Genomic DNA, 26170 nt, shown 5'->3' on the forward strand with positions numbered 1-26170 from the left:
CTCCCAGCGTGCCTCGCGCGAGGCCGGCCTGGAGGGGCCGTCTTCCGGCGGAAGCCGCCGCCTCGCCCCGCCCTGGCGCGTCGCGTTTCACTAGCACAGAACGTGAGGTCTCGGCCCTTGGCGTCGTCTCCCTCCAGGTTCCCAACGTCCCGAGGGGCAGAAGGCGAGGGGAGGCGGCGCAGCCACCCACTGTCCGGCCTGTAATCCAGTCTCTTTCCCAACTACAGGTAATCTCTCTCCTCTTGGTCAGTGAGCGCCTCCATTCTCCACTCTCACGTTCAAGTGTTTTCCGCTCTTCAAACTCATGCAAGCTATTACACATTGGACGTTTGGGGGCTCCTGGACTCAGAAGGCTATACATCAGTGAACGAAAAATAAGTCACTGCCTCTATTTACGACCAAACATGAAATGAAGATTATTTATTGTGCCAAAGACTAACTATGATTTCCTTCAATCACTGGTTCTTAATTTTTTTGGGGGGGCGGGGGCAGGACAGTGCATGGGATTCCTTTGAAGAACTGATGAGAGCCATGACTCTCCCCAGAAAAATGCACCACAACTTTACAAACAAGCTTCATGAGGTTTACAGACTCGGAAGCCAGGGTTAAGAACAACCTTAAATAAATGTTTTCCTTGGTAGGATGGGTAAAAGAGGGGGATGTGGAGAGGAGGGAAGACAAAAACAAAAAGGAAATACTGCCAGTAGAAGATGGCCAAATTACTTTCAGAAATGTCATATTTGCATAAGTAAAATGATAAGGGGATTGTTTTAGTTTACAGAAATCAACATGCAACAGTTTTCAGAGATATCCTGTATCTTTCTAATCCTTCCCTAGTAAAACTGGGGAGATCAGCAAGAGTTTGAGGATACCTAAGTTGTAAAATGGACATAAGGACATCACCAATAAGCTGGACTCCAGAAAGCTCTGTCTAGGATTTTATTAGACTGCTTTTTCCCCCAATATAACCCATATTGGAAGATTGAGACAAAAAGGCACAAACTCACATTAAATAAACAAGGTAATCTAATCAGTTCTACAAAGTGTATTTTGTAAAAGAAGTAGCACTAGGAACCAACCAAAATATGTCAGGGAGTCCCAGCAGGGACTGTAAGAGAATTTGGGAAGATATACACATGTCCACAATACTGACCCTGTCCCCAACCTCTCTCCATGAGAAGGCCAGAGCCCAGCACCCCTCCTATAGAGGCACTGCTGCTTCCAACTGGGACAGCGGCCCTGAAAGCAGCTGGTCTGAAGGGGCGTGGCACATCCTAAGGTACTACCCCAGGAGCTGAGCCTTGCATCATAAGCCCCTCTGAGTGCTAGTCAGTTTGGGGGGTGGGTAAGGAGGGAAGGGGGATACTTAAAAGAAGCCAACACTGCTGCCCAGCAGCGACACTATCCATGGGGACGGAACAGACCAGGCACGTCCCTTCTTATGTTGATGTGGGCTGGAGCCCCAAATCCAGCTGACCTCAGGAAACACCAGTTCAGCTCTTGTGGATGCTGAACTGGGGCAACAGGTGGAGGTGGGAGGAGCCAGAGAAAAGGCCGACAAGGAGCGAGCCCCGCCCCTAGAATTGGAGTGATATGTGTGGATCTCAGAGAAGAGCTGAAGGGAGGAGACTGACAACTGCTGACCCTCAAACCACATAAACAATAGTCTGCCTAGAATATCACCGTTTGTTTCTCCCAGGCTAACCCACATCTGGACTTAACTTAGTTGATGAATGTTAAGAAGGGAAAAAGCTTTAAGCACAAATATAATTATAGCTAATACAGAGCTTGTAGGAAAACATTTATATTTTTCTCCAGTAGGAATGTCTATTCAACTTTCCCAGTCAAATAAATGCTACCAGCAGTTGGGATGCTAATAACCAACTGAATTGCCCCAGATCCACTACTATAGACCCCACAAGGTGAGGAGACTGTGACAGGATATCTCCTGGCCCCAGAGGTGGCCTCAGTGAAGGTGGGAGCTAACCACGCTGAGTCTGTCCACCCTTACCCCAGGAGGGCCACAGGAAAGCAGCCATCAGGAAGTCACAGGTTTCATCCTGTGTGACACTCCCTTATTGCACTTAGAAATGAGTAAGGCAAAACAAACTGACAAAAACCTAAGGACATACCATCCCATCCTACTTCTCATTCCCCAAACAGAGATCTGGTCTCGCATTAGCAGTTGCACCCAGGCTAGCATGGGCTTGAGTCACTGCACACTCGGCCAACAGACTTCACAAGGTTTGGGAAATGTCAGGTGACACCACAGCTATCTCAGATTCTCCCACTGGGAAGGCATACTCGGGCTCTGCCAAGTCACAGGGAGCCGTGAAGCACTCGGCAGCTTCTGCTCCCCGGAGCCTGGACTTTCTCACCAGCCAGCTTTGGGAGAGCTCCGTACTACGATCGCTACTTGCTTTTGATTGTCCAGGGCAGAACTCAGCATGGGGGCAGGACGAGCTGAGTTCTTGATCCCCAAATTCCTTTCCAGCAACTGGAGACGTGGGAGAACACGTTCTGGGAAGAAGCTTTTTGCATGCTTGTTTTGTGCAGCATGAAAAGATCAAGACCCATTGCGTCCTGACCAGCCTCAGACAGAGGACAGGAATCTAAGAAAGCACAGAGAAAAGGGGATTATTGCTGAGTGGCAGCACCAGCCCAAAAGGGAAGAGGAGCGTGGACATACAGAGCTCCTCGGGGGGCAGACTAGTAGGTAGGTATGGGGCAGACTCAATTCTAAGGGCCACACGGGACAGTTCCCTCCAGGTAGAGTTGACCCGGGCACATTACGGGCTCTGCGGAGATACACAGTGGGCAACAGGAGGGCCAAGAAACCATAGGTATTTCTAAGACGAGTGACCAGAGATGCAATGCCTGGGGCAGGGGTTATTTGTATTTGTTTAATTTTCAAAACAGGCTGGCTGGGCCTTGGGTACTTCCATGGTGCCTAGAGCACTCTAACAGTGGGTTACTGGGAGCAGAGGTCAGAGTTATGAAGCCACATTGCTGTTCTGTGGAACTGGAAGGGGAAAAAATATGTATTTCTAACTCATCCCTTCTCCCCAGGTGAGCACTCAAAATTGCAAAGATCTGCCCAGGAAGCAAAATACCTCAAGTTTATCCCAAGGTTGAAAACTAACAAAGTAAATCATTTAAAATCACCACATCACAAAAGGCAGCTATTTTGAAAGACTAAAAATGTCACTTAGAAATAAAGGGGGCGGGGGCACACAGAAATGGGTCAAGAACACAATGGTTGGAGAGGGAGGAGCTGTAAATACAGCCACCTACACGCCACATATCTCAGAGGGGCAGGCTCCCGCACACACGGGCTTCGTAATACCAGACAGTCTATTTGTTCACAATGTTAAAGGGCATCTAGAATTAACTACAGTAAGGGATCAAAGTTGCCTGAAGAATGGGCACAGAAAGGCTGCGTCCGAAGATGGCCTGTCACTCAGGAGGGTGGAGCTGCTGGGCCTTCCTGTTGACCACTGTCTTGCAAAACTAGAAGAGAAATACAATTATTAAGGAAGCAACAAAGGAAAATAGAAACGCACTGTAAATCATTCATGGGGGAATTGCAAAAGGAGGAAGGATGCCAGGCGGTGTAGTGAGGGGCTGTGGGGGGGAGAGGAAACTAAGGTCCAAGCAGTGATGAGAAGCTGGCATCTCCTCAATCCACTTCATGCTACCGTTTTATCTCCCAGAAGTTCTCCTCAAGCACACAGGGCAGGGAGAGCGAGCAGTGGTTTGCTTCACTGCTGGTGAAAGCCCAGGCCTCCTTAGCACCGTAGTGCTAGAGGACAACCGGGCTTTATTTGATAACATAATTTTCCCTCAGAGCCTGATGGGAGCAGGACCAGGCTTCTCATTCCATGCCTAATCCCCTCTGAGCTGCTGGAATAACAGCAAGTGTGGAGGTGTGCAGGACACTGGGTGCTAATACAATGTAGGGTCTTGGGAAGGAGTGACCACGTGAAACAAGAGACATCCCATCCTGGTCCTATGGCCTGGGCAGAAACACTCTCCAAGTATCTGAAAGATGCTGCCTCTGAACTACTTTGTCTGGGATCAGAGGGTATAGAGAGAAAGGAAATGAAGCACCAGACCCAACAAGGACCACTAGGAAAAGCTGTCTGGACGGCAAATTTTCCAAGGGAGAGGTAGGGAACAGCTCTGGCACAGGGGGGTACAGGGAGCACCCAGAATGCCAGCTTCAACTTGAAATGGCTCAAGTTACGAGAGGAAGAGTAATTAGGTGCAGATAAGCTTTGATTCTCATCCACTGCCCCCACCCCAGCCGCACTTCCCACCACCCTGTCCTTGTCTCTGAGTGGTTCTTTGTACAATCACACAGATCCGTAAAATGTCTTAACAGTCATAACCTCTTCCTCTTTCCGAAGCCTGAGAGCTATTAAACATCGCGATCATCATTAATACTAGAGGGCAGGACGAGGAAAGAAGCAGGCTTTCTGCCTCCAGAGTGAGCTGCTGAGCCTTGAGGACCCAAACCGATTCTGGCGTCTATGTCATGCTCAGTGAGAAATGCGGTACATACAGTGCAGAAGGGGGAGGAGTGGCTTTAGTCATCCGCTGTCATTCCTTTCACTGGGTCCTTCTGTCTCATCTGGAACAGAAAAAACAGGAAAAATTGAAGGCTTTTGCTGTTGATGGAACTCTACAACAAATACATGCCTCCTTCTCAATCCTGCCAGTGGATAGGGTAGAGCATTTGTTTTGTGCACAAAGCACATCAGAAGAACAGAATTCTGTGTACACACAGCCAAAGTCATACTATTTATAGCTCTGTCATTGGTCCCACCATCCATGATTTCCATTTCTCTCCCCTGCATCCCATTGTTGGGGATTAGTTCTTAAGCTCCTCTCTTTCTTTCATTCATTCAACAAATATTTATGAAGCATCTTTTTTTGTGCAAGGAACTGCTCCAGGCCTGAACCAGCCTGAATTCAGCCGTGAACCAAAACAGACCAAGTCTCTCCTTAAGGAGCTTACACTCTGGGACAAGGTGGGGGGAGAACGAACAAACTATGCCGGGTGGGGCTGCGGGCTGCTGGGACGGAGAGACTGTGGGAAAGTGCTATTTTATGAGCAGGCTGTGGAGGGCCTCTCTGATAAGTGACATTTGAGTAAAGACCAGAAGGAAGTGAGGGGGGAAATCCCGTGGGCTCCCTGGGGGGTGGGGGGCAGGGAGCATTCCAGGTGGAGGGAACAGCAATTCCCTCTCCTGAGCTCTGCCTAGAGGCTTTGCCTAGTCAGCCAGGTGGGCAGAGTTTGGCACCAGAGTTCGGCATCAGAACACAGGGATCGAGAATGCAGGGAGTGGATCTCAGCTTGGCAGAAGTGCGAGGCTGCTGGAAAACAGGGTGGGATCTTCTCTGGAAGCACTGAGTGGTCCCTGCCCTGGCACCTTCCAAGCAGCAGAGGATACAACTTCTTGTTGGGGATACTGTGGTGGCCATCTCTCTCAAATCCTTTCCAACTTGAAAATTCTGTTCTAATTGCAGGATGTCTATAACATGTATATTTTAACTTCCCATTAGATATGTCTTCGTTATCTGTGAGTTTTCTGCTCAACTTTCTTTCTTTACTCATTCAACAGCTTTTGAGCACATAGAGCATAAGCGCTGGAATAAAACTGCCTGGATCATATTCTGGCTCCATCACTAAATTGTGTGACCTTGAACAAATGACTTCACTGCTAAGCCTCAATTACTGTAATAATAAAATAGAGATAACAGTACACATGTCATGGGGTTGTGGTGAAGATTAAGATATTCACGTGGAGTACTTAGCACAGCAGAGTGCTTGGCACTCTGTACATGTTATCTGTGTTGTTAATGTCTTTATTCCAAACAGCGTAGTGAAGGGGATGTGTGTGTACACAGCTCTCAAGAACCTGCACTTTTAAGCTACAGCCTCCTCAGTTTTTGTTTTATTCACTTGACTTTAATACTGCCACTGTGCAGAGATCCTATCTCAGCAGTGGTAGTTCTCCACTGGGAAACATCTTCAAATACACTCTCTGCTACGTTTCAAACCCGTGTCTATTGTTTGCACCCCCTTGCCCCACCAACTATTATAATCAGTAAGTCCATGTGGAACCTGGACATGAGAAAAACATTCTCCTGGTCCTCCCCAAAGGTTCCCATAGTCACTCCTTACTGACAACAATTACTGTAATTACACCTAAGGTCTTAGCTTAGCCTTTTAGGCTAGAGTTTCCTCAGACTTGATCAAGATTATTGCCTGGGGCACTTGTAGGTTCTTGGGCTCCAGACCTGATGAATCAGAACCTACAGGAGATGGACCCTAAATGAGTCATAAAATCAATTAGTCTCACAAGCCTTGCTTTTCATCGTCCCCAGCAAAGAGCCTCTGCTCCAAACAGGAAAGTCTGTTTTCTGACACCAAGCCAGTATGTGCTTATTCCTAGCTTCCCCTGGAATGCCTCTCCCTGTAGATTTTGCTCAAAACTCACTTTCCTGAATGATATCTTTAATAGTGCTCCTATAACTTCAGTTATCCATATTAATATCTGTTAATATACTACTTTATAAGGGTTCAACAAATTCAAGATTTTTCAACATGACAAATCTGTTAAGGATAAGGGCACTGTCATATTTTTTAAAAGATAAGAAGTTAACCTTGTGGTGTTAGGTTGGAATGGGAAGGTATCTGTGTGATCATAATGTGTCAGCTATATATAGAAATAACTACAGATGTTAAAGTCCCCCAGCTCCATCCTATGAGAAAGTCTGGGAGCAGCAACACCCCAACAGTAATGAGCACGTTCAGCACCCAAACACCATCCTCCAGTAAAGGAACCAGGGCTCCTTGGTGATACAGCTGATTCTAGGGCTGGTCATAGAAAGAGCAAGAAGAGCCTGGAACACCTTGCTGTGCTTCAGGTGAACAAAGGTAACTTCACCAGAACTGGACAGAAAGACAGAATACAATGAAAAGAACACCGAAGTCTGTGACGTTTCGGCCTAAAATACAGAAACTGGATCTAATCACGCAGAATCATTGGACAAACCCAAATTGAAAGACATTCTACAAAGTGACTAGCCTGTAACTTCCACAAATGTCAAGGTCATAGAAGTCCCAGAAAACTGAGGAGCTGCACCAGACTGAGACTAGAAGGGTGCAGTGTGTGATCCCGGGTCGTACCCTTTCCTTTAAAGGAATGGGTTCTCTGGGTTCAAGAGTATACAGGAGTTCTCAGTATTCTTCTTGTCATTTTTAGTAAGTTTGAAACTCTTTCAAAATAAAATTTTTTAAAAGACAGAAAAGCACTCTTTAAATGTCTGCTCACTAATGACCATTCATGTAAATTTTCAATTATCAGGGAGGCTAAGATTTAGTATCATGGGACCAAAGCTCCTTGGGCCTCAAGCAGATCCTTGTATACCCTGAGAGTCCACCACCTGGCTTTAATTTACTAAGGCAAAGCCAGGTCCTGTTTTCCTACTGCTTGAAATAAGATGCAACTTCCTATCAGGAAACACGATAGCTTCCTTTACTCTCAGAGACAAGGTCCTCCCCATAGAGGGTGCCACTGAAATAAAAATGCATTATTTCATTCTTATAATGAAATGCTCTAAGAATGCTTATTTCCTGTTTCCTGGGGCCTAAATGACACAAGAGATTTTATCTGATGTTTGTAGTGTTCCTTGGATCAAACCACTGCAGGCTATATATATACATATAGTCGAGGAACATGAAAATAGAAGCTCCAGTCCTGGTTTGTTTGTTTTTAGCAGTGGTTTCCTCTAGGGAATGAGGCCGAAGGCTGGAAGAAAGGGACTTTTTTTCATCTACTTATTTTCTTTATTTATTTGGACTTCTATTTTTTAACATTTTTCTCTATCTTTTGAAAACTGTTTTTACTATAAGTATGAAATACTCCTTTACTTAAAGAAACTTGTATAAGTATCAATGTCAATTTCCTGGGTGTGATATTGTACTACTGTTTTGCAAGATGTCACTGGGAGAAAGGGATCTCCTCTCTGTATTATTTCTTATACCTGCATGTGAATCTTATAATCATCTCAAAATAAAAAGTTCAATAAAAAAATAAAGCTAGTAAAAAAAAAAACAAAAAACAATCAGTTTAAGACACTGAAAAGTAACCACAAACCAGTTAGTTCTGAAAGTGCACAGATATGAGGCAAATGTGGAATTGTTTTTAGAACCTCTCTAGGGATTTCCCTGGCAGTCCAATGGTTAAGACTTCGCCTTCCAATGGAGGGGTGTGGGTTCGATCCCTGGTCTGGGAGCTAAGATCCCACCACATGCCTCATGGCCAAAAAACCAAAACATAAAATAGACACAATATTGTAACAAATTCAATAAAGATTTTAAAAATGGTCCACATCGGGCTTCCCTGGTGGCGCAGTGGTTGAGAGTCCGCCTGCCGATGCAGGGGACACGGGTTCGTGCCCAGGTCTGGGAAGATCCCACATGCCGCGGAGCGGCTAGGCCCGTGAGCCATGGCCGCGGAGCCTGCGCGTCTGGCCACAACAGTGAGAGGCCCGCGTAACGCAAAAAAAAAAAAAAAAAAAAAGGTCCACATCAAAAAAAATCTTAAAAAAAAAAGAACCTCTCTAGAAAGCCACTCTATAAACAGATTCAGCCTTTGGGGGAAGAAATTTGGCAATAGGTAACAAGAGTCTTAAATTCTCTAATTCCACTTGTAGGAATTTATTCTAAGTAAATAATCCTAATTACCCAAAAAACTGAGTGCATACAAAATTTTCATCACAGCATTATTTAAAAACAGTGAGAACCTACAACAACATGAAGGAAAATCCAACACAGGGTGATGACAGAGTACACAGCAATATGTACACTGTTGTTAGAAACATGTATGTGAAGAAACTTTTTTTTAGCAGGAAATGCTTTGTTACAATGTTCAGAGAAAAAAGTGAGAGAACCACCCAGGCACATGGAATACCATCATAGCTAAGTAAAAGTGTGTACGAATTCTTAAAATGGTTATCTTTAAATAGAGTACTTATCTTTAAATAGAGCACAAGTGTTTTTTTTCTTTATACTTTTTACTCTTTTCCAAAAAATGTTTGATGCTTATATATTACCTTAATATTGAAAAATGAAACTATTTTAAAAGAAAAGAAAGCTGCTCCTACATTTCAAGATGCTGGTCAATGCTGCAGGTGGTCTGCCCTGGGGTCAGTCACTTGTGGGCAGGGCGGAAGGAATTAAGACTCCACAGACAGGGATCCCTCGGCCTCAAAAGACCTAGCTTTGCCCTCTGCAGGCGCTATGGGAATCTCAGATTCCAATCTCCCACAGCCCAGCAGGTGAGCTAGGCACTGAGTGATTTCTCTTTATCCTCAGACCTTCTGTCTACCACAAACCCAAACGGGAAACTAGGATGTAGTGTCCTGCCAGGCACTCCACTGCACAGGGACACTTATACAATTGCTGCGTAACCGGTCCAAAGTTTAAGACTTAAAATCTAAAACTGATGGTGATCCATCAGTCAAAAAGCCATAGGATGGAGCAAAGGCCCTCCTCATCAAAGTTCAGGTGATGAGAAAGGGACAGGCACATTCACACACAAGCCAACAGACAGGAAGGCCGGCTACACGGAGGCGCAGCGACAGCTCCCAGGGTGGGCCAGCAGAGCAAGAGCGCCATGTAGCCTCTGAGCTCCATCCCAAAGTACAAAGTCCAGAAGGAATGGGCTATGGAGGGATCAGAGAAGCCAACAGATTTAGAGAGGAAAACCCACAAGGGAAGGCTGGGGAAGAAAATGCGGCAGGATCTTAATTGTGTCTTTGCTGTTTCTCAGCAAATGTTCTAGAGAGTCCAGTAAGTAGGGAAACAAGTTTTCTTAAAATTTTTAAAATGAGTCCTCTTCTCCCAGTCTCATTATCTAGAGTTAAGGACCAAGGCCCAGGAGGTACCTATTCTCTGAACTAGAAGGTATCCTTAACTTCTCTGAAAGTAATACCTATGGCACAGGTAGCCATGAGCATTTCATGACCATACATGTCAAATGTTTACCACACATGACAGGCACATGGTAAGACCTCAATGTTAGCTTCTCTTAATAATAGATATGTTATTGTAAATCAACTGTACTTCAATTAAAAAAAATAATACAGATATGTTTATTACCACCATGTTCATAAGACAGTGAGTTCCCCATTACAGGAGGTGGTCAAGCACAAGCTGGTGGGAAAGCTTCAGAGAGGACTCAAGCACTGGCCATATAATTGGACTAAATGACCTTTAAGGTACCCTCTTCCACTTCTGAGATTGAGTTTCTTAAGATCAGGAGCGAGGGAAGGAGGGAGAGCCACTGGTCCCTTACAGGCACACATTTCCTGACATTTTTGTTTTTAGGGAAAGGGACTAATCTCTCTTTTTTTTAAAATTAATTAATTTTTGGCTGCGTTGGATCTTCGTTGCTGCATGTAGGCTTTCTCTAGTTGTGGTGAGCCAGGGCTACTCTTCGTTGCAGTGCGCGGGCTTCTCATTGTAGTGGCTTCTCTTGTTGTGGAGCACAGGCTCTGGGTGCGCAGGCTTCGGAAGTTGTGGCACGTGGGCTCAGTAGCTGTGGCACATGGGCTTAGCTGCTCCGCGGCATGTGGGATCTTCCCGGACCAGGGCTCGAACCCGTGTCCCCTGCACTGGCAGGCAGATTCTTAACCACTGCGCCACTAGAGAAGTCCTAGGACTAATCTCTTGATCTCATTTCTCAAATCCTTGAGCCTCAATCCAAGAATGGTGGGTCCACCCCCACAGAGGGACAAGAGTTATGGCAGTGGTGACTGTGGCCTTATAGTGACCTCTCATAACTCACAAAACCACCCACCCACTCCAGACTACTATGCATTGGTTTAAAGAATAACAGTCATAATTTCTCTGATTTTTTATTTTTTTTTTGGCCGTGCCACGCAGCTTGCAGGATCTCAGTTCCCCAACCAGGGACTGAACCCAGGCCACGGCAGTGAAAGCCTGGAATCCTAACCACTAGGCCACCAGGGAACTCCCTAACAGTCATATCTTCTATCACAAACTTGCAGTTAATCATGGCAGATTGAATACATGCATTTGTTGCTATTCCTCCCCAAAACCCTACCACAATGACAGTAAAGGAATAAAAAAGATAGAAAACTATAAAGACAACAAGAACAGAGGAGACAACTACAGATAAGAGATGGAAATGGCATTCTGGAAGATGAAAAAGGATGGATGAGCAATGACTGATCTGCAGAGCAGCAGGGGCTGCCGGTGAGGAGGGGACCCACTGGTGCTGCAGGTCACCCAGAGGCCTGGGAACTGGCAGCATCAGGTACCTCTAAAAGTGGGAGTGCAGCTAGGGGTGAAAACAGGTGACTTCACTGAAAGTGGGAATAAAGAACCATTTGGGCCTGGCGTGCCCTGGTGTTCCCTCCCCCAGTTTTCACAGTCAAGTAACGCCCCCTTCCTGCAAAGCCCAGGGATTCACTCTCTGGAGGCACTGAGGTCTTGAACTCAGGACCCCAGGCTCAGCTAGGGGTGAAGTGGGCACGATGCAGAATACAATGGGATTAAGTTAGAGCCACCCCATGGCATAGTGAGCCCACCAGGACCTTTCTCCAGCTCAGCTCCCAGAATGCTGGCCCTGACCATCCCCATGAGCTAAAGACTGGGGAGTCCTCTCAAAGCAAAATGAGCAGCCCAAGAAAAATAGACTCAGGATCCTGAAGTGGGGGACCCCAATGGAACCAGCTGATTACCCTTCAATAAGCCCAGCCACTGACTCAGAGAGCTTCCAACCGCTTTTTGGAGCTTCACTCTTCACTTTGAACCGACAACCAAGGACCCCCAACCCCCAGTCATTTGAGGGAAGCCCCTAACAGAAAACACAGAGTCCCACAGGAAAAAGGAGCTCAGAGAAAACAAAGAATGTTCAGGTGGCAGAGATATCTCAAAGCCAAACAAGAACCAAAACCCGGAGCTTCAGAAAAGGAAAATGATGCAAGCAGAAAAAAAAGAAAAAATACTTAAAAAAAGAACACAGCACAAGAAATGCTTTAAAATGTCTTAAGTTCAACAGAGGAGAGAAAAGTTAACTTCGGAAAACCTCCCCTAGGAAGGAGATGAAAAAGGAGACACAACAAGAAAATTAGAAGGTCAATTCATGAGGTCCAACTTCTAACTAAAAAAAAATCCAGAAAGAGAACAAAGAGAACAGAGGGGAGAAAATGATGAAACAGGTAACACAAAAACATTTCCCAGAACTAAAGAGATCTTTAGCTCAAAGTGCCCACCGAGTGGGAGCAAAATGAACGAGAATGAACCAAAGTCAACTACATTATTGTGCAAACAACCCAACCAACCACCCTGTTGAGACTCAAAAACTTAATGATACAGAGAACTAAGCTAACAAAAAGAAGGAACGTGGTTACGAACTTCCTAACAAAACAAGAAAACTATCCAAGGAAGGAATGAAGATCAGAGTAGATGAAAGGGTTCAATTGGGGAAAAGAACGACAAAGGTATAATAATGATAAATGCTGAATGACCAGTTAACCCCAAATTGTGACACTGAAGGATGGAGAGGAGGAGCGTGTGAGTGGTGGGTGGAGTAAAAGAGCTAAACCTTCCACAGGAAGAAGCGAGCAATTAACAGCTAAAGTTGAAAAACTGTGAATTAAGAGGATAAACCTATTATTTAGAAACTCGGAGGTAACTAACAAAAGAAACGACTGTGAGAACTGCAAGGGGCTACTTCTGGGGGCAGGACCGCAGGGACAGGGCAGAGGAGGACGGCATCTTCCTCATACGCCGAGGGTACTTGTGGAGGTGATGGATATGCTTTGGGCACTGACTGTGGTGATGGTCTCACGGATGTCTATTTATCTGCAAGCTCATCAGGATGTACACATTAAATGGGTGCAGCTCTTTGTATGTCAATCAGACTTCAATAAAGTGTTTTTTTAATTAAAAATGAAAAAAGTAAAACTCTGAAAATAAAACTTTGATAAAAATATTTTTAGAAAGAGGAAAAATAAGGAAGAAAGAGAAGTGAGCCAGCGGTACAGTCAGCACACAAAGGTCCCATACAGTTGCTAAAGGGGTCAGAACACGTCCCCCAGTGGCTTTGCTTTCTCTTCCACTGCCAACTATTTAAAAAATTCCAATTCCAAAGAGGGTTTTCTGCATTTTGCAATTATCTTGAAGGACAGAGATCATCTAAGCCTTTGGCACAGTTATCCACAGAATGGAGAAACAGGCAAAGACAAGGGGTGGGGATTAAAAAAAGAACTCCCCGAGGACAAGTGCTCTCAAACTTTGGATCTGAGGGAGGCAGATCCAGTAAATGCTCAGGAGAGTTCTCCCAGCACCAAGAATGCGAATTCGACCCAAAGAGTGAAAGGCTGTCAGCAAACACTTCCATGACCCCAGTGTACTTCTGGCTGGGCTGTCAGGCAGTGGGCAGCTGAAGCTACAGGCTAAACCCCGAAAGCTCCGTGTTCTCCCATTTGGTAACCTGTTTCTTTTCTTTTTCTCAAGAATCGGGTGACCACAGGACTCAGGCCTCCCTCTTACATTGTTAGAATCGCCAGGGACCTGGACATTAAAATCTACCACTTCCTGAAGATCCTTAGCAGAAGAATCAGGAGTTGTGTCCAAAATCCTGCCACTTCCCTGCCAAATGTACCTGAATGAATAACTAAAACGTCTGCCTACAACAGGAACTAACTCAGCAAACCACTGTAACCAGTGAGTCAGCCCAGGAAGTGTCATCCTGGAGGGTAAAATCAAGGAAGGAAGAGCTCGCAGGCCCATTCTCCACCGAGACCAGCACAGTGCAGCGGGACCACCTGTGTAGTGTGGGGCACCGTGGACCCGGGCCTGCGTCTCACCTGAGGCCCTGCTGCAGTGCCAGACAAGGCTGTGCAAAGCTATGCCTGCCAGACACCCAGGCTCCATGCCAACCCTCCCAGGGCAAGGAGGGAGCAATGGATGGCAGTTCCTATGAAACAGAGCTTCCTGCCTTACTTTTAGCCCCGAGAGGCAGGAGGGAGCCCCAAATGGCATTTAGAGGGAGAAGAAGAGACGGAGTGATTGAGTGCTACGGCTCTTCCCCTGACTGTATCACCTGCAGGCTGTGTGACCCTGGGTATGGCCTTGAACTCTCAGAACCTCTACATCCTCATCTGAGAGTGGGGGTAACAGTGGCGCATCCTCACAGGGGTTGTGAGGATCACAGGAGATGGGACAAGACGTGGAAAAACCATCAGAATAGTGTCTCACACACAGTGGCTGCCTGAATGTTATTTACTGACCATCTCCTCAGAGTGAGCCTTACAGGGAAGCAGCCGCAAATTCCCCAAATGAGGCAAGAGGAGTGTTAGGTCTTCAGGCTTCCATGGAACAGCAGATAGCTCTCCTTCTGGGATCCATGCCACGGGCAAGAAAAAAAAAAGGCAAAGGCTCCAAACTCTAAAAAATAGCTCCCAACACCCTTATAGAGGGGTTAGTCCTGTGTGCCGCTGCTGTCCTCTGCGGGTGACATGCGTGGCATTCGTGGACCAGCCCAGCCTGCCTCCTTCCGAGGCCGCCTCCATCTCTGCAGCCCAGCACCATCCCCCCGCCACCAGCTCTGAAGAACCACTGCAGCAACTGTATTACTCACTTGGCATTCAGCACAGCCCGCCATATTTGTCTCTCTGGATATGCCAAGACCTCGACTAGACTGCAAGTTCAAGAGCACAGGCTGCTTTCTTCCTTGTAGTTCCCATATCGCCTGGCATTAGACCTTACCCACAGTGGACGCTGACATGTTCCTAGAACCACAGGACGGTGCCCTCAGTGAACTGCCCTGGCACGACAGTCTCCATAATGTTCACGGTTATCTAGGTGACAGACCCAGAGTCTCGTCTGGCCTCCCACGTACCTCATCCAGCTGTCTCTTCGTCTCTTCTTCCATCCTTCGAATGTCATCCATAGTCAGGTCAACCCACTTATCAAGCCAACAGAACAGCTGCCTGTGGAAGTTTGTAAACAGACGCTTCTCTTGCTATAAAAAGGAGGGACCCAAGTTAGAACCGGAAGGTGCAGGCCACTGCCGCAGCTCTCCACCCCACGACCTCTGCGCCAGTACCCACACTTCACGGGGGCGGGGGGAGTAACCTGGCTGGCTGATCTGGATCAGCCCTCCAGTCCCTCAGGTCAGTGACCTTTGCCTCCATGTGTCTGAAGGGTATGGCCTCAAGTAGGGGAAGCCCCCAGGAGAGAGCTGGTGCCTACCTCACCACGAGGCTCTGTGCCCAAAATGCTACCAAGACAGGCAGTCCACAAGTCAAGGTCCCAAAACAACTGTGCCAAGTTTCCTCCTTGTCTCTTGAGCCTAAAGCCAGGTTAAAACTGGCCAACAGCTATGAATATTGCCCAGTTTCACCAGACTCACACATCACAGATAAGGCTATAGAAACTCCTTAGGTGTCATTTGGGCGAGTTGCTCAGTTTTCCTGGGTCTCCCATTTTTACATGTTATTATACTTTTGTTTGAGATTCTCTTGTTAAAAAAAGAAAAAAGGAAAAAACTCCTTAGGTCTGTCTAGTTCAGTAATTCAGGGCACTGGAGAATTTGTTTCATAGTGCTTCTTGCCTTTTGGCATCAAGAAAAGATGCTGAGGGGCTTCCCTGGTAGTGCAGCGGTTAAGACGCCGCACTCCCTATGCAGGGGGCTCGGGTTCGATCCCTGGTCAGGGAACTAGATCCCACATGCATGCCGCAACTAAGACTTCACATGCCACAACTAAGGAGCCCACGAGCCGCAACTAAGGAGCCCGCAAGCCACAACTAAGGAGCCCACCTGCTGCAACTAAGACCCAGTGCAACTAAATAAATAAATAAAAAGATGCTGAATTTGTCATTTAATCACAGCAAAGCCCCTTCCTGTTTCCTTCTTTTGCCTCAGTTTCCTTACCTTTCACATGTGGTACCCTTGGATGGACAGTATTAAACTGTAAGACAGTTCAGTGCAAGGGGGAGTGGGGGTCTGGGAAATGAAACCAAAATATCAAGCCACGTGGGTTGACATATGCCACGTGGGTTGTATGATCTTCTCTTGTCGGGCAAAACACCCCCCACCAACACACACTGGGAAGGCCTCCTACCCTGGTCACTTACCTTATGTATAAAGTTTTCCACTTTGTTCTGCAGGCCCCACCACTTGAACTTGACAGTAACCAGTTTGTATGCACACATGTATGGGCAGTCTTTCTGATTTACAAGTTCTTGCTGTATTAGAAACACACCCACAGGCAAGCAGTTAACTAAGAGGGCAGACCTCTGGATCCCCCTTAGCCCAGGCGGGCCATTCCCCTCCTCCATTGGGGAGGCCCACACACACTGGCCCCAGTCCACCCGCCACCCCACCCGGTGGTGAGGGTGTGAACTGCACCTTCCAATTGGGACCCAAGGGTCCTCGGCCTGTTTTGATAGACTTAAATTTTGCTGGGTCTTCCTCTGCCTTGTAATCCTGAGAGAAGTTGGAGTTGGAGCGGGGAGGGATAAAGAGGGGGGAGGGGAGGGAGGAGGAGAGAGAGAGAGAGAGAGAGAGAAACAGATCAGATTTTCCACCAGAGGACAGTTCATACCATTCTTGACGCTGCTGGCTCACAGAAAATCTGGGAAGGTGTTATAAACAAGATACAGAACTGTTTACATTTGCCTCAGAGGAGAGCTCTCTGTGATTTTGTCTGCCAGGGCCTGTTTTCACTTTTACCAGACTGTGTGAGCAGGCACGTATTTCCACTGTTTAAGGTGGGGATTTGCAACCTGGAGTGAACATTCATATGACCAAGGAAGGTGTTTTCAAAATACAGTTGACCCCTGAGCAAGGCAGGGGTTAGGGGTGCTGACCCTCCACGCAGTCAAAAATCCAGCTGACAGTTTGCCCTCCGTACCCGCAGTTCCTCTGCATCCTCGGATTCAACCAAGCACAGATCGTGTGGAACTGTATTTAATACTGAAAAAAAAACTGCTTTTAAGTAGACCCCCACAGTTCAAACCCATGTTGTTCAAGGGTCAACTGTACAGATTTCTGGGTCATTCCACCTAAAACCCAGTGAATAAGAACATTTGCAGGGGAGGGTTGCATGCATTTTTTTTTTTAACTCCCCAGGTGATTCTAAAACAGCAGCCTGAGCTGAGAACAACTGGCCGCAGTCATTCCTGCAATCTTCTAGTCCCATCTCCCTCTGGCTTGTTTTGTTTTTGTTTTTAAACTGCCTTGTTTTAATAAAATCATTATTGGAAATGTTCAATGTACAGACTTAATCCTCTTGTGTACTATCATCAGCCTCCCCTCACTGATTTAAAATGCAGTCAGTGTGTTAATTTAAAATGCAGTCAGCTGTGTGTTAATTAACAGTAACAGAAGTTTACTCTTGGGCTGTTCCTCTGCATTGACTAATGTGGGCAACGAAAAGCAAACTCCTTATGGCATCTACTTAACAAAAATAACGAAGGTATCAAATCACACACATACACACACAATCATAAAGCATTTCCCAAAGCTAAGGAGATTATTTATTAAATCTTCCCTGCCTCTGCTTCTCTCCACTCACATGAAACAGTCAACAAAATACTCAAAGCACCATACTTTTGGCTAGTATTTCTGTTTGAGAAATATCTGGCGATGTTCAGTTTGAGGAAATTCATCAAGCTGCACACTTATGATCTATTCACTTTGCTATATATGTTATACTTCAATAAAAAATTTTTTTTGAAAAATCCACTAATCTTTTGAGGGTAAGGGTGGGGATATTAGGCAAAGAAGCACAAGATGGCTTTCATATCTATTTGGGAATGCACAAAACAAAATATCTTAGGCACAAAGAGTGACTCCAGGAAAGAAGTATCATACCCCTGAGGTACAGAGAGCAAACACTTATTCCCTACCAATGGGCAGAGTCAAGTTCCTGTGCCCAGATTCCAATAGGCCTCTGTCAAATAGGAAGAGTACTGCATGGGGGAAACCTAGTCCTTTACTTCCCTAAACCAATACCTCCTGGGCAGTGAGCAGGACAGACCTGGTCCCCAATTTCTCCAACTTTATGGTCTAGCAGTGGACTGTCCTTTCCAGGTGGCTGCTGCCATGTCTGTTACTCTGAGAAGTGACCACCAACGTCTTGAGGGCAGGGGACTTGTCTTTTCATGTAACTGGCAACCCCCCAACCTGGAACCCACAGAACAGAGTATTCTAAACACAAAATAGGCAGGCAATATATATTTTTGATCACAAGGTTAGAAAGAGAACTAGTTTCAGGCTAAGTGTCACTTCAGCAGGGCAAATCAACCCCAGGGCTACCGACAGTACCTGCGTCATCCAGTGACAATTTCCAGAGGCCAAACAGGACACATACATCTGGGCCACTATTTTCCTGGTGGTATCCCCGAGTCAAGGCGAGGCAATTCTTAACACTCATTTAAAAAATAAAATACCCAAGAGAGAACTTCCCTTTGAGCCAAGTTGGGTATGGTTCCTTGGTTTCTCTGACACTTAGAAGTCATTTCTGCATCTCAAAGGCCACCCATATCACTGAACAGTTCCTACCTTGCTAAGTACTTGGCTTCGATCTGCAATGTCTATATATACAGCTTCCACATGTTTCCAAGCCTCAGGCTCCAGTTTATGCACCTGCAGGAACAAGGAGGACCACCGTGTAGTTTTTATCATCTACGAAGCACCCTTTACCCAAAATGGACACCTAGCAGCAGCTGTTCCCATAGCCAGAGATGTGAGATTCCTACTGGTACATACAAAACTATCCAAAGGAGTGGGAGGATGGATTTTAAGTGGACATACATTTGAGAACTAATGCTTTGATTTTTCAAGCTAAGTACAACTGCAACAGCCCAAGACACTCTCAGGACTCTCCTAGCACCTATTTTGTTTCCATATGTTCCCCCTTTGTAAAGACTATACACTTGTCTCATGGGGATGTTGCCTGGTTAGCCATATACTGGTTATTTTGATGCTCTTAAAAATTAACTAACTCAAGGGCTTCCCTGGTGGCGCAGTGGTTGAGAGTCCGCCTGCCGATGCAGGGGACACGGGTTCGTGCCCTGGTCTGGGAAGGTCCCACATGCCGCGGAGCGGCTGGGCCCGTGAGCCATGGCCGCTGAGCCTGCGCGTCCGGAGCCTGTGCTCCGCAACGGGAGAGGCCACAACAGTGAGAAGCCCGTGTACCGCAAAAAAAAAAAAAAAAATTAACTAACTCAAAATAGGTGGTACCAGATACAAAATCAGGCTACAAAATTCTGATACAAATTCAAAATGTACAAAAGGGGCTTCCCTGGTGGCACAGTGGCTGAGAATCCGCCTGCCAATGCAGGGGACACGGGTTTGAGCCCTGGTCTGGGAAGATCCCACAAGCTGCGAAGCAACTAAGCCCGTGTGTCACAACTACTGAAGCCCGCACGCCTAGAGCCTGTGCTCTGCAACAGGAGAAGCCACTGCAACGAGAAGCCCGTGCACCACAACAAAGAGTAGCCCCTGCTCTCCGCAACTAGAGAAAAGCCCACGCGCAGCAACGAAGACCTAACGCAGCCAAAAATAAATAAATTTACAAAATGCACAAAAGGATATGATAAAGCGTATAACTCTTTCTCTTGTCTTCAAGTCCACTCCCAAGTACCACCACTGCTAAACATTCAAGTGTAGAGATTTTTCTTTTAATACAGATGGTAGCATGTATACACACTGTTTCACATCGTGCTTTTTCCACTGAACAGTGTATGTTGAAGACTGTTCCCTACTGGTTCTTTTTAATGGTTGCATAATATAGCACTATATGGCTGCACAACAATTTATTTAACAGGGTCCTACTGATAGGCTTTTATGTTGTTTTTAACCTTTGGGTACACAAAGAATGCTGAGATGAACCTCCTTGTATATAAGCTATTTCATACATGTGAAAACATAACTGTAGTATAAATTCCTAGGTGTGGAATTGCTGGGATAAAGGATAGGTGTATTTTATTTTATTTATTATAAATTTATTTTGTTGATTTATTTTTGGCTGCGTTGGGTCTTCGTTGCTCCAAGCGGGCTTTCTCTAGCTGCAGTGAGCAGCTACTCTTTGTTGCAGAGCGCGGGCTTCTCATTGTGGTGGCTTCCCATTGCAGAGCACGGGGTCCAGTAGTTTCGGCACACAGGCTCAGTAGTTGTGGCTTGTGGGCTCTAGAGTGCAGGCTCAGTAGTTGTGGCACATGGGCTCAGTAGTTGTGGCGCACGGGCTTAGCTGCTCCGTGGCATGTGGGATCTTCCCGGACCAGGGCTTGAACCTGTGTCCCCTGCACTGGCAGGCGGATTCTTAACCACTGCGCCACCAGGGAAGCCCCTGTATTTTAAATTTAAAGAGTACTGGCAAATTGTGCTCTACAGAGGCTGTAATTTTCTTTCTTTTTTTTTTCTTGGCCACTCCACATGGCTTACAGGATCTTTTGTTTTTTTAATAAATTTATTTATTTTACTTATTTATCATTTTTGGCTGCATTGGGTCTTTGTTGCTGTGCACGGGCTTTCTCTAGTTGTGGCGAGCGGGGGCTACTCTTTGTCACGGTCCACGGGCTTCTCATTGCAGTGGCTTCTCTTGTTGTAGAGCACGGGCTCTAGGCACGCGGGCTTCAGTAGTTGCGGCTCGCAGGCTCTAGAGCACAGGCTCAGTAGTTGTGGGGCAGGGGCTTAGTTGCTCCACGGCATATGGGATCTTCCTGGACCAGGGCTCGAACCCGTGTCCACTGCATTGGCAGGCGGATTCTTAATCACTGCGCCACCAGGGAAGTCCAGATTATGGGATCTTAGTTCCCCAACCAGGGATTGAACCCCGGCCCTGGCAGTGAAAGCACCAAGTCCTAACCACTGGACTGCCAGGGAATTCCCTAATTTTGATGGTTTAAAAATTCACCTCCTCTGTGCCAGGAGTTACATTTTTAGACCAATGCCAGCACTAAGAGAGGTCCTATAAAGAGTCTTGGAGATCATATTTTTCAGATTAGAGACAGAGCAATCCCACCCTGGTAGGACAGATCTGGGCACAGGCTACTGCCTGCCTGGCCAGGAAAAAGGGGACCATGGATCAGACCCCTTGGCATGGATGGAGCCTCAACACCCCGTCCTGGGGCCTGGAAGTCCTTGGGGCTCCTGGGAAGTGCTACTTACATTCTCCTGGGTGCCAAGATCTGGTTTGTGCCAGGTTTCAATTTTAATCAGAAAGTCTTCTTTCATGTATTCATTCTGGAAGGGGAAAAAAAATACCTTACAGTCACCAGGCTCAAAGTTGGAGAGTAACCATCCCCCCTACTTGCTCACGGGCAGTCGAGAGACCCCAGCCTCTGCCTTATAGTAACAGCTAACTGTACCAGGAGCCCACAGTATGCTGGGTGAGTGTTATCTCGTTCAATCCTCACCCCAGCCTGCGATGGCTGTAGTAATACCACCCTCGTCTTATAGTCAAGGAAAGTTACGTTCAAAGGCGTGAGGGGACTTGTCCAATGGCAGAGAGGTAACGACAGAGCTGGGCCTCAAACTCAGTTGTGTCTGGCTTCAAAATCCATGTATTTAATCCGTGTATCTCTCCTATTTGCCTCATGCACAGGGCATAACGGCTGACTGGCAGCGTGGGAAGAGCATGGGGAGACTTCCCAGCCAACCAAATGTGTTCCCCACCCGCGCCCATTCTCCCCAGCCAGCCTTTTGCTAATTTAACCCTTCATGCTAATTATCAGCCTCCTCCCTTAGTGCCTTTAAAAAGTTGGAACTACTCAAAGGAGGAACACGTTAACCCCCTAACTCCTCAGTGGGAATTAGGTTCCCAGAAACTTCTTACATTTACCAGCAGGGACAAGGCACCTGGAAGAGGATGCTGAAGGGTGGACAGAAGGGGCACTGACAGAGGGGCTGGGCCTGGAAAAGAAACCTTGCTGATTTCTCAATTTTGCCAAGGGTCAGTGCTCACTGGGGTCAACAAACGCCCCAATGGGAAAGTCACAATCGGGTCAGCTGAACTGAAGCTTCTTGTACAACCCTGGGAAGGCCAAACCTGGGGCAAGCAGGGCACAGCCTTGCGTCATTCTGTACACGTGAGACCTGGGGCTAGTATGCCACAGTCCTGACTGCTGCACGTACAAAGCCACCTGCCAATGTAGCTTCAAGCAAGAAGCCATTTTGCCAATTAACAAGTTCCTCATTAGGACTGAAAGGATTAAGCCTCAAAAGCTCCAAAAGTCACCCAAGAGAAAGAGAGGAATACCCAGGAGTCTCCGGGGCAGTTCCATTTTTATTTTTCCCTTTCTTATAAATCATCTACAGTTCCAACCCCCCTGAAAATACTTACTGTAATAACTGCTCCAAGGCAAGGACATGGAAAAAAGAAAGAAAAAGATTAATGAGGATAAATAAAATATCCAGCCCTCACCCCCAGGGAGCATGGAAGCAAAGAATTCTCCACTCCCTGGGGCACTCCACAGTCACTCTCCAAGCCCCAGCGAGTACATCTGGTACCTCAAATGCAGCAACTCTCAAGTTTCACTCATACAAAGTCCCCAAAGACCAAATATGGAATTTAATTAAAGCGATGCCACTACAGGCTCCTCAGGACTCTTCCCAGTTGGGCAAAGACAGGGAGCAGTTCTGATGAGCTGAAGCGCGGAGACCCGCTGCTCTGCCGTCGGAGTGTCACCTGGTGTCCCCCCACCCCCACTTCCCGGGGCACAGAGCAGGGCACTGTAGGCCAGGCACTGTCTATCTGCCCTCTGCATCCTTCCTCTCACTGTAACCAAACCTCTCACCCTCCACACTCCTGATCATTGTAATGAGACCCCCTCGGAAAGCACCGTTCAATTATTTATCAGAGAAAATGACTGCAGCTCTAATGTCACTGGGGAATAGACTAGCCTTCCTCCTGACCACAGCCCAGATCATTCCGTACCCTCTGACTTTGGCAGTTATCGCAATTTCAGATGGATGCCACACTGCCCCATCTGACAGTACATGGGGCTAACAGTCAAATTCCATAACTCTAAAACTGAAACTAAGGTTACCTCTGAGATTGAGATGAGGAGAATTTGAAATATAAGGGATAAGATCCACCTTGTATAGAAACAACCCAAGAGACTATCAGTAATTTCCCTGAATCCAACGAAAGATACTTGCAAGAAAGCATCAGATCAAGATTATAACTAAAAGGGCTATTGAAATAACTGCCCTGTTATTAGTTTAACAAAAAAGGAAATGAAGGGTATAATATCCATCGAGGGCGAGTCCAAAGAGACCAGTTTGGCAGAAATTCTCCAGCACTGTTCTGGGAGCAAGAGCCCTGGGCTGTGTACGTGGCACATCTAGCAGCCCCATCCTGAGTGTCAGGTTGGCCTGGTTTGATGACACTAGGCCCCAAGGTTCTCCCACTAACCACCTGATTCTGAGTCTATGCTCTCCGAGCAACTTTCTCCTAGTTTGGCCTCTGTTGGGACAGAAAGTGCTAATCAACAGACACAAGGCGGGACTTCCCTGGTGGCGCAGTGGTTCAGAATCCGCCTGCCAGTGCAGGCGACACGGGTTTGAGCCCTGGTCTGGGAAGATCCCACATGCTGTAGAGCAACTAAGCCCGCGTGCCACAACTACTGAGCTCGCGTGCCACAACTACTGAAGCCCATGCACCTAGAGCCCGTGCTCCACAACAAGAGAAGCCACCGCAATGAAAAGCCCGTGCACTGCAACTAGAGAAAGCCCGCGTGCAGCAACAAAGACCCAATGCAGCCAAAAATAAATAAATAAATTTGTTTAAAAAAACAAAACACCACAGACACAAGGGTCTGATCACTTAAGCAAGTGGATGTTTTCACTACATGTTGGCTTTCTGATTATAATTTGGTTTTCTATGCAGAAGAGTCCACAAGGAAAGAATGCCCTACTTAGCAAACAGGAATATCTTGGTTTTCATTAGTAATTTTGTATTTCAATATAACTTAATATATTGGCATTTGGGGGGTCTCGTATATAGGTCTTTCTGAGATCCTGAGAAACAGATCCATTTAGTTCTGACAAATTAGGTCTGCGAGGGTGAACGCCCTCCCTGGCCTTTAATGCCAATGTGGGTGACCAAACAATCTTTCCCAATCTTCTCTAGCCTCAAGGCCTCCAAACACCTCTCTAGCCTCCAAACACCTCTGCATTCGGAGCCTTCCCTTTTCTTCAAACTGCAACCCTATGTACACTGGAAAGGTCTCAGGAAACCGTCTGCAGTTGGAAAACAGGGCTCTCCAATGAGACCAGTAAGGTACTTTTTAAAAACTATGGCTTTGGGACTTCCCTGGTGGTCCAGTGGTTAAGACTCCGTGCTTCCAATGCAGGGGGCGAGGGTTCGATCCCCGGCTGGGAAACTGAGATTCCACATGCCATGTGGCACTGCTATAAACAAACAAACAAACTATGGCTTTATTGAGACTGTATTCAGCCCAGGGTTAAGGTTACAGGAAGAGGAAGGAGGAGAAACATTTATTTTCTTCTTCCTACTTTCTTTCTTTTTTTTAATGGAACGCTTCATGAATTTGCGTGTCATCCACGCACAGGGGCCATGCTAATCTTCTCTGTATCGTTCCGGTTTTAGTACATGTGCTGCTAAAGCAAGTGTCTCTTCCTACTTTCACTCACAGACCCAGTCCCATCTTACCCCCTCCTCATGTCCCAAGTCATGAGCATCAGGGGAAAAGAAACAGAGAGAAATAAGGTAAGAGGGTAGAAAGAGCTGATAATAAGTAGAGTTTTCCACAGCCAACTTCATTCCACTGAGAACAAGGTGAGAGCCTTCCAAAAGGCATGTGGAGTTTCACTCCACACTCCTTTATCCATCTCACCTCAAACTCTGATCTACTTAGGTCAACCTAAGAGTTTGAATTGATAATCTTTCTCCCACCAGCCCCCAGAGGGAACTGGACATAGCCTTCCTTGTTTATATCTCTTTTTAAAAGAGCAATGGCTAACTGAACAGATCTAAGATTCAAGACATTCATTCTGGGCTTCCCTGGTGGCACAGTGGTTAAGAATCCCCCTGCCAGTGCAGGGGACATGGGTTCGATCCGTCATCCGGGAAGATCCCACATGCTGTGGAGCAACTAAGCCCGTGCGCCACAACTACTGAGCCTGCGCTCTAGAGGCTGCCAGCCACAACTACTGAAGCCTGTGCACCTAGAGCCCGTGCTCTGCAACAAGAGAAGCCACTGCAGTGAGAAGCCCGTGCACCGCAACGAAGAGTAAACCCCCCTCACCGCAGCTAGAGAAAGCCCGCATGCAGCAACGAAGACCCAACGCAGCCAAAAATAAAATAAATAAATTTATATATAAAAAAGAAGACATTCATTCTGTAATGAAGCTAGGGTGTGACTGTAAAGTCAGCACCCATTGAAGAAGCCAACCTCCTCTCCCCTGCTCCTTGCCTCTCCTATTCACGGAGTATTTAGAAATTACATTTTTCTTCTTTTGGCCAAGGATCAGAAGATGCGAATGAACATGTGGTGTCTAGAAAAATGCCCATGTCAGCTGCAGCACACTCTCCCCAGAATTACAGAGGACAGTGGCATCTCTCAGTTGGCACAAGCTGTGTACCCAGAACCCCACCCCAGGCATGCAGCAGTCCACCCTATCCATTTGCCTCCTTTATGCCAAGTTGGCTAAGGTCCTTACGACACATGCTCAATGCAATTCTCTTACACATCAAGAAAATTCATCTTTGGCCCTAGACCAGACACACCCAGCCACTGTGCACACTTTTTTTTTTTTTTTTGCGGTATGCAGGCCTCTCACTGTTGTGGCCTCTCCCGTTGCGAAGCACAGGCTCTGGACGTGCAGGCTCAGCGGCCATGGCTCACGGGCCCAGCCGCTCCGCGGCATGTGGGATCTTCCCGGACCTGGGCACGAACCCGTGTCCCCTGCATCGGCAGGCGGACTCTCAACCACTGCGCCACCAGGGAAGCCCCCACAGTGTCTTTTAAGAAAGTGTGTATGTGCCTCTTTTCCAAGAATTGAACAGCTTCCTGCCTGCTGATTAGGGAATAGTGATGTTTGCATTTTCAGCTACAGCAATAAAACTCTAAGCATTACACATCCCA

General features: G+C 46.7%; 1 protein-coding gene, 1 long non-coding RNA gene and 1 other non-coding gene across 3 annotated transcripts in view; 1 reads left to right on the forward strand and 2 right to left on the reverse strand.

Moving 5' to 3' along the window:
- The first annotated feature begins 29 nt into the window (after window positions 1-29).
- On the forward strand, window positions 30-439 carry LOC117200402 (uncharacterized). Its single transcript, XR_004481945.2, has 2 exons — window positions 30-137; window positions 228-439. It is a non-coding gene; the product is annotated as an uncharacterized LOC117200402 (long non-coding RNA).
- Window positions 440-925: 486 nt separating this feature from the next.
- PITPNA (phosphatidylinositol transfer protein alpha) overlaps window positions 926-26170 on the reverse strand; it is a 40812-nt gene continuing 15567 nt past the window's right edge. Inside the window, exons 5-12 of the mRNA XM_049701944.1 lie at window positions 22402-22409; window positions 21228-21302; window positions 18618-18701; window positions 16461-16538; window positions 16187-16297; window positions 14949-15071; window positions 4565-4633; window positions 926-3510 (exon numbers count right to left, since the gene is read on the reverse strand). Of these exons, the coding sequence (XP_049557901.1) occupies window positions 4589-4633; window positions 14949-15071; window positions 16187-16297; window positions 16461-16538; window positions 18618-18701; window positions 21228-21302; window positions 22402-22409 (524 nt within the window). The 3' untranslated portion in view covers window positions 926-3510; window positions 4565-4588. The remainder of the gene's footprint in view (window positions 3511-4564; window positions 4634-14948; window positions 15072-16186; window positions 16298-16460; window positions 16539-18617; window positions 18702-21227; window positions 21303-22401; window positions 22410-26170) is intronic.
- On the reverse strand, window positions 24590-24692 carry LOC117200424 (U6 spliceosomal RNA). Its single transcript, XR_004482003.1, has one exon. It is a non-coding gene; the product is annotated as a U6 spliceosomal RNA (small nuclear RNA).

The sequence above is a fragment of the Orcinus orca genome, chromosome 19, assembly GCF_937001465.1.
Source record: "Orcinus orca chromosome 19, mOrcOrc1.1, whole genome shotgun sequence".
Classification (NCBI taxonomy): domain Eukaryota; kingdom Metazoa; phylum Chordata; class Mammalia; order Artiodactyla; family Delphinidae; genus Orcinus; species Orcinus orca.